Source organism: Triticum dicoccoides, chromosome 6A (genome assembly GCF_002162155.2).
Source record: "Triticum dicoccoides isolate Atlit2015 ecotype Zavitan chromosome 6A, WEW_v2.0, whole genome shotgun sequence".
NCBI classification, from domain to species: domain Eukaryota; kingdom Viridiplantae; phylum Streptophyta; class Magnoliopsida; order Poales; family Poaceae; genus Triticum; species Triticum dicoccoides.
The window spans coordinates 449789516-449798238 of record NC_041390.1 but is presented as its reverse complement, the minus strand read 5'-3'; the positions used below and the strand labels follow the sequence as shown (position 1 = coordinate 449798238).

At 38.9% G+C, this 8723-nt stretch overlaps 1 protein-coding gene across 1 annotated transcript in view; it reads left to right on the top strand.

Annotated features, from left to right (window-relative positions):
• LOC119317199 overlaps nucleotides 1-6641 on the top strand; it is a 21864-nt gene extending 15223 nt beyond the window's left edge. Inside the window, exons 11-18 of the mRNA XM_037591624.1 lie at nucleotides 1481-1740; nucleotides 1828-2257; nucleotides 2334-2675; nucleotides 3392-4196; nucleotides 4318-4376; nucleotides 5218-5679; nucleotides 6150-6188; nucleotides 6297-6641. Of these exons, the coding sequence (XP_037447521.1) occupies nucleotides 1481-1740; nucleotides 1828-2257; nucleotides 2334-2675; nucleotides 3392-4196; nucleotides 4318-4376; nucleotides 5218-5679; nucleotides 6150-6188; nucleotides 6297-6479 (2580 nt within the window). The 3' untranslated portion in view covers nucleotides 6480-6641. The remainder of the gene's footprint in view (nucleotides 1-1480; nucleotides 1741-1827; nucleotides 2258-2333; nucleotides 2676-3391; nucleotides 4197-4317; nucleotides 4377-5217; nucleotides 5680-6149; nucleotides 6189-6296) is intronic.
• Nucleotides 6642-8723: the final 2082 nt, after the last annotated feature.

The window sequence follows — 8723 nt, the reverse complement described above, 5'->3', positions numbered from 1 at the left end:
TTGAACAGCCGATATTCAGAAGACTCGATTTGAGTTCCTGAATTCCAAGTCTAGTTCCAACATCCAAGCAGGGTGTAATACAATATGGCTGACCTCATATAACTAAGAGTATAATTTTGACAAGCTAACATAACAAAAATGTGCAGTCTGTCTCTTTTGATTTGTCAAGGTTAAAGTTTGACTCCGCGTCACGAAATTCATAACTAGGCAGGCTTGCTTGTTACACTCTGCACTGTGGGATGAACGGGCAGATGGCCTCTTTAAGCCTATCCTAGTGAATCTTCATTTGACTTATTTTCTGCCATGCACATGCGTGTGCTCTTCGAAGTTTATGTGGCACATTTTTTTTCCGAACATGTACTTAAATGCATGCTATTTTGTATTAGAAGAAACCGTCAAGAAGGCGGCAAAAGTATACAAAACCACCAAAAGTGGCTGTCCTAAAAACCAAAACTAGAGGTATGAAACAAATAAAAACAAAACTGCCTAGCTAACCAAAACAGAAAGGAAACTAGGGGTGAGGGGCTAGTATTTAAGGAGCTCTGGCATACAATGGCAAAGTCAGAAGATCCTTTGTTTCTGCTAGTTTCCGGAGATCAGCTTTGCTGAGGATGCTATCAGCCAGTGATTGGCCAGTTAACTAGCTCATGGTATGATACTATAAATGGAATTGAACAACAAATCTGAGCCCAGTGCCCCAGTGGGAGGTAGGCAGGGAGGGGATTTAGGCCATATTGCAAACCCTGACTGCTGCTGCCAGTCATTGTACCTTTATTTTTCGCATCTTACCCACAGTACAGAAAGGGAATTAGGGAACTCGAGAGAGTACTTAAGCCTGATGGCATACCCCAACAGCCTCCACTTGTCTGGTCCTTCCTACCTTGCATCTGCATCTGCTGCTGCTCTCTGCCCTGCTGCTTGTTGTGGCGGCTGCTGCTGTTCGTGGTGGAGGCCTGGTAATATTAGGGCACAGGATTTAATGTATAGGACCACACTTAGAGAAGATACAACATTCATAGCATATGATTTGTTGATACTAATGAACCATGAAAAATCATGGAGCAATTGTAGCATATCTCCAACACAGGTCCACCTTTATTTCCTTTTTATGGCTTTCTTCACATATGGCCATGATTTTTTCAAGCAGCCATATCTTAATTAGCACAACACGCAGGACTTTTTTTCCATTGTGTTGGTACAATAAAAATATACAACTGCTAATTGTCTGATATGTGTAGATAGGCTACTCATAAGGTGTAAAAATTATATGGTCAGGAAGGCATTTTCTTGCATTTTTTCTTCAGTTTCAGTTAGTAATAGTGTCCTTAATTGCTTATCCTGTCAGCAGTCACTGCCTGCTTGTTTCTTAAGTTATGATTGTTTCATTATCCTAGTTAAAATATTGTTTATATCTGATTTGTTTTGTCCATTAGTTCCTATTCAGTATTACTGACTGGCAGGATTTTTTCTATTAATGTAGGTGCTTTGTGTTTCGTACTCTCAGAATAGACAGCTCAGCTTTCCTACACAAAAGCAGCAACGAGCTAGTTCTGGATCGATCTGTCAGAAAAGGAAAAGATCTGCTAATAAGGTTACCCTACGGTTTATTAAACAAAAAGTTGAAGCCAGTGGATCCTCTGGAAAGGCATCAACCCAGTCTACCCTGGATGAGGGATTACCAGGGAGCATTTATGCATCATCCACTGGTAAAAAGTTCATGTGGACATATGAATCTGACAGGTATAGTTTCATTTTGCACCTACTACAGACCTTACTACTGGAGCTAAAAAAATGTTTTGGAGCCTGATCGGTTATTATTATCTGCAGAAAACTGCTGATGATCTACACTAGATTTTGTGCAGCACGCGGACCCAAATGTCAATGGAACACTCTCTCTGGTCTTCCAGCTGCACCACCTACATGTCGTAGAAGGATGGCATATTTAAATAAAAACATAAACATAAGAAAAGCTGTCGTCCGAATCTGTAGCCTTCTCAGAGAGGAAAGGAGATCGAAAGAGAGGGAATTCCATTCCCATATGTCAAATTCTAGTCATGAGAACTGTGTGGATTCAGATTCTGAGATATTCAATTGGGATTATTTTGAAGATCCAGAAATAAAAAATGCACTTGATGAAGTCCTTGAATTCATCCGAGTAGAAAACGTGAACCAGACCAGGGAAGTTGAGCCTAATAATTCAAAGTGCAACAATGATAATAATGCCAATGAGGAAATTCCAAGTGGGCAGAAAGAGCAGGTAAGTAATTGTCATTTAACCTCAACTTCCAACCTATGTTTTGGTTAATACCGATCTTTCACCTTGAATTAATCAGGTTATGCAAGGTGTTACCAGTACAAGCGCTGCAGTTCCAGAAACTGGATCATGTGAGCTTGCAGAATTGCCTAGACAATCAAATGCACCCCATGCTAGTAACAGCGTGGACGGTCCCTGTGCATCTGATGAAAACATCATTAAGGTCAACAAAGATGAAACTACTAGAAGATATGGATGCAAATCTTTAGCAGTTGCCAATGCGATAGAGCTTCTGAAGTTGGTTTTTCTCAGCACATCATCAGGATCAGAAGTACAAGCTTCATTAGCTACAACCCTCCAGCTTTATTCACAGAGCGAAATTGTGGCTGCCTTTTCCTTTCTTAGTGAGAAGAAGTTCACGGTTAGTATTTGCGGACTTATGCAGTTAAGTTCCCATTGAACATTGAATATCCAGTCTCTGCTATTGTTCAGTATGCTCAGCCCAGCTCAGGTCTTTTGAACCATATTAACTCCACTTGCTTGCAAAGTGCAACATTTAGCTTCATTGCTTGTGAAACCTAGATATTTAACCATGGTTTGTGATCACAAAAATTATACTTCATCTGAAGCATGGTCCTATCAGTCCATCACAAATCACCATTCAGAAAGTAACTCGATATAGAACTAACATGTACAAATATAAGCTTGTGGTGGGGGAATAGCATGAACGTAGATGTTGGGTTCTGATGTTGATAACTGGAAATTCATTATGAAGCCGGAATCTAAACACGATGTGCTTGCCTGGCTAACGTTGTCTGGATTTATGAATGTGGTGATCAATGCTGCATGCACTTATGTTTATGCCCGTGTTATCACAGCCTTTACTTTCCCCATGTTATAAGCACCTGAGTTTGCAGTGGAGCTATGCTGATAATCTTTATTCTTAGCATGTGTTGTAAAGGATGATTAGTCTGTTCAGCATCTTCACTGTTATCCTGCCTGTAATCATGCCAGGAATCATAGAGTTCCTTCAGTTCTGTAATGAGCTGGAGCAGACAGTTTGATTTAAGTCTAATATGTGATATAAGACAACAGTTAATTTGTACCGCTATTCTTACTTCTCACTGCATTTTGCAGGTTAGTGGACATGGAACAAAGCCATACACCCTTTCTAGAAAATTCTTCTTCAAGGCTTCTCATTCACCCTTCCCATTTGGTTCTGGAAAAAAGGCTTCTGAATTTTCCAACTGGCTTATAGGGCAGCAAAGGAACACTGCAGACAATAGAATTTATTTGTATCCAGATGTAGAATGTGGAGAAATTGTTTATCTCTTTTCGCTGGTTTCGTCTGGAGAGTTGTTCATTTCACCTTCCTTGCCAAGCGAAGGAGTTGGTGATGCTGATGGGCCTAATAGTTCCAATCCTTTGGTTGAAGATACCAGTGGACTAAATGATGGTACTCACAAACGCAAGGCTGATACGGTGGAACAGGAAAGCAGTGCGGCTAAGAAAAACAAGCTTTGTTACCGCCGTGAGAAAGGTTTCCCTGGTATCCAAGTTGCTCTGAATCAGGAGAGAATTGAAACAAGCTATCTCACTCAAGAGTTACATGATAAAGAGTGCCTTATTTTTAGTTTAGCTCAGGAAATGAGCATGAAGGATGTTGATTCACAGGTTGAAAGCCCCAACACGTTACTGTATTTAAACAACTCCAGTTCATGTCGACATATGCTGTCTGAATCTCATTTGGAAAGCTCTTATAATGGATGGCCTTGGGATGCTATGAAAATATATGCGGACCAGTTACCATCATTATCTTGTAATCAAAATGAATCGTCCATATTGTCTTCTGATCTGTTCAGAAATGCATTTTATGTTATTTATCAAGGTGGCGAAGGAGGAGTTAATTTGAGAGAATTGTCACAGGAACTGCATCCATTAGGTACTTGCTGTTCTCATGAATAATCATTTGCGTAGTTTTTTATAACTTACTTGTTGCATAAGGTACAGTCTTTTTTTTTGGTAGGTATAGTTCATTTTTGTTTTGATCTTATCCAATGCAGGCACACAGTTAGTTGATGTGATTGTTCATACACTCAAGAGATTTCATCTGGCCATGGAGGTAAATCTATAAACTTTTGTATAATAGACTAGTTGTGTACTTGTTTATCTACATATTTATCACTGTTTAGCAAGAGGTCATTCAATTCACTTCATTCAACACCTAGTTGTGACTATTTCCACTGTGTTCTGGTTTGTTATCAGTTGTCTATAAAATTCAACTAACAGATTTATTACCAACATACACTTTCTTTCTTCATATTTATAGAAATCTGTAGAGGGTAACATAGCTAAAAATGTACATCTGTAGGATTCTGCTACAAACTTTTGGTCATGCCAGTGGAATAACAGAGAAAACATGAAAAACAAAGTCGAATGTGTACACTCAAAATTCTTCAATTTTTTTACTATACACAAAACATTTTAATTTTAAAATGAAATCGGTTTTCATATTTTTCAAGCATGTGTATTGGAGACCTTGCAGATCTATCAAACAACAAATAAAAAAGAGCAGAGGAGTATATATATGCTTCATAGATGTGAGAGAATGTAGCACCTTGTACATACTAGGCACTTCTTTTTTTGTGGGAAGTACGTACATACTAGGCACTTTAACTGTGGTAAGATGGAGAAAACCAAGTACAGATCATGTGGCATTCTTCAATCCTGTGGTGTTCACCTTTTTTAAGGATGCTAGCTGTCTTGCCTGTTTTCTTTCCTTTTTGAGATGAAGCCTTGAGTTGTTAGAGCAATGCATTACTTCTAAAATTCGAAGCTATCCACGGCTTCTGTTATTTCATCCCTATTTATTCATATATGGGAGTCACCATGTCTGCTCAATTGTATTTCATCCCTATTTATTCATATATTGGAGTCACCATGTGTGCTCAATTGCTTTATAGGTCAATGCGTACGATGGTTTCCAGATCGTTGACTCATTACATAAGTCAAAGTATCATATAACCACACTTGCAGAATACAGCCATTGCAGCTGTTCACAAACTCCAGGTTCGCAAATAATGAAGACTGGAGGCACAGAAAATGTATTGAAAGAGAAGCATGCCATGTCTAGTAAGCAGGGAACTGTAAAAAAACTTGGTGATGGGCATACAGTCACAATTATTAGTGGTGAAAGCAAGTCAAGTTCATCTCATATGTGCAGTCAAAATTGTGGAGATAAGGAAATACTGTCTACTCCATCACAAGACAACATGGAGAGTGATTGCTGCCATGCTTGTGGAAGGCATATTTATCACCCTATATTGCCATGGATAAATGGTGATGGCAGCATCAATAGTACCGTCTATGAAGGTTTAACTCGTCGAATTATTGGCTATGTGATGCAATATCCAGGAACAGTAGAGGTGCGTATCTATTTTTATCATTTATATCTGCTTTTTATGTATTTGGAAAATTTTGTGTACCACTAATTGTGAACTCTTGAATCAGCCCTAATTCATAATGATAGTGTATTTTGTCATGATTTTGACCAAGCATCCTGTTATTAAGATCGTAGGAAAACTTGTTTTACTTCACGCATTCCAAACAACTTAACATGTGAAACCTATACTGAGAGAATTGCAGCTTTCAAGTCGTAGTTCGAAAAGAATGCACCGTTGCTTTGTAAAACAAACATATTCCTTATACACGAGAACCAAACTTATTATGTTTGTGTCCTTCTTACTTTTTGAGGAAAGGTGACACTTCACACATTTACAAGAAAAATCTCAGGTCTTCCTATTCGTATGGTCTTCGAAATTGCGTTATGTTTAACCTATCGTTGTCAACATGGTTATGTTAGAAGTTCTGATCGTATGCTTTGCTGTTATGTTAGGAGGATGTTATCCACAAGATGGATGTATTGAATCCTCAGGTATATTACCTTTGTCTATTTGTGCCAGTATCATCTATATTCAAACGATTGCTGTTTAATGACAATGATGTACGCTTTGCCTCGTACATTGTCTTGCTGTTTTCGCAGACATGCAGGACCTTGTTGGAGAAGCTGACACTTGATAAACACCTCTATGTTCGGGTGTTCGAAGAACCTGTGCCTACGGCTCCCACCATATTGCAGAGTCTTTTCAGTCGGGACACCTGTACACAACCATGCAAGCGTAGAAGGCGTTACTTCTCTAACTCAACGAGCACATTCATGTTATAAGAGGAACTTGGTTTGTGTGCGAAGTTTTGAAAAGCGTTGCCTTGTCTGCTTGTGTGGAATTGTAAACTACATCCGCGGTCACTGAATTTGAGGCATATATTCTTTTTGGTCACTGGACTTAAATATACTCGAAATATGTTCACTAAGAGCTTCTGAGTTGCACTTCATCCTCCTGTGAGGACTCGTTGTCTCTCCCTGCCAATGCCGGGGGTCCAATCCTGTGGGAAATGAATCAAACGCTTGTGGATGTTGTAGACCTTCTGTCACATCCTAGATTTTTCCCAAATCTGGTATGTTAAAATTTTCACAGGATTTTTTTTAGGAAACACCCATGTTTGCCTAGGATTTGATTATGATTGACTTTGAATTGTTTGATTGTTTGCCTAGAAGAATGAAAATCCAAATGCAACTAGTGAAACCATAGGAAGCCTTAGTAGGAACCCAAGCTATTTTGAAAATATTGTTTGGGCAAAAGTATTTATTTTACAATAAGTCCCAAGTAATATTCAAGTCGTGATGATTCTCCCAAAAGAATTGAGTTGGAAGTAATATTCAAGTCGTGATGATTCTCCCAAAAGAATTGAGTTGGATTCATTTGAGTCAATTCAGGACCAAAAGGAATTATTCAAAAATGGCTTTGCATTTTATGTAGCAGGAAGATGAATTTCATAAGTCCAAATAATATTCTTGACCCTCTTCCTATTTTCTAAAATAAATTGAAACATATTTGGTTTTGAAACCAAATTCAAATTCAAAAGGGAAAAATATAAGTGTAATAAATATAAGTCCAAATTGCCCAAACAAAATATTCAAACATTCCCAAATATTCCGTTTGGAATTTAGGACATATTCTTTATTGGAAGAAAATCAAATTCAGAATCATTTGAAAAGACTGAACAAGACAGAAAAGAAAAACAGAAAAATGGATGCAGAAATCAAATAAAATGAAAAGGCCACCCACCTCCCGCAATCGCTTGGCCATGACCTCGCCCACCTCCAAATTCCAGTGAAGCAAGTCTATCAACATAGCCAACAAGCTTCACTATATGCTCACTCAACGAGGAACCCTCTTTCATCTTGCATTTGATCAGGGCCTTGGTTAATTCAAACCGTTTGGTCTTTGCCTGTTTCTTGTATAGAACTTCTAGTGACCCAATTATAAATTGAGTGGTAGATCGTTCAAAACGCTTTTGTAGTTTAGGATCCATGCAAGTTAACATGAGACAGTGGACTGCCTCATAGTCATCACTACAAGCAGTATAAGTAGCAACTTCTTTTGGTGGTACGTCCTTTGAGGGAGCATCACCTAGGGGCTGATCCAGCACGTACTCCTTACCATTCCTGAGAACAAATCTCAGGTTGTGGATCCAATCCGCATAGTTTCCACCATTTGCAGCCAACTTTTCTTTCTTAGGCATAGGGGATAAGTTGAACATATTGCAAGCCATTTAATCTACAATGATAAACACAAATAAGTTTTTAGACATAATTCATAATTAATATTGCACTAATTTATTAAAACAAATTTTAATATTAAAGTGCACTCCCACTCAAATTAATATCTCTCATAATTAATAGTGAGTGATTCAAGATCCAAGTCTAGTTCTCAGACATTGATGTGGACATCATTGATGACGAGAATTTTGACTGGTGGGCAAACTTTTGCCGATCATATCTCCATATGACTCTTGTTCATCTTTCGATGCTTTGTGCTCCGAGCTTAGAACGAGTCTGCTAGAACTTCAAGACAAAGTGTTATCTGCATACATGGTCAGATCATCCCCGTCTTACACCTCGCATCCCGTTTGTACTCATGCGGACATGACGCACACTGGAACGCTACGTGTTATAGACGGTTGCAACACTGGGAAGAGCACCTTTTAACTTGATATTTACTGTGAGAGATCACCCTAATAATTGACTACTGCGCAACCAAAGGGTGCAAACAATAAAGGGATAAACATCTCAGGCAATTCATAAAAGCATGACATGGTAAAGCCATTGGCGCGGGGAGTTCTATGATCGTCTTCAATCTTAAGTTGAAGCAACGTGACAGCCAATATTTCATTGTCATGGCAACCGTTTCAAAAACATTACCGTGTCAACCGTTTCAGAAAACGTTTCCATGGCACCAAAATCTGAAATTCTGCCGTGGCACGAAATTATAACTCCTCGTCCCGCGCCTTGGTACACCTTCTCCTTGTCGGGGTCCTCTGTGTACGTCTTGCCACCGTCACCTGTAAC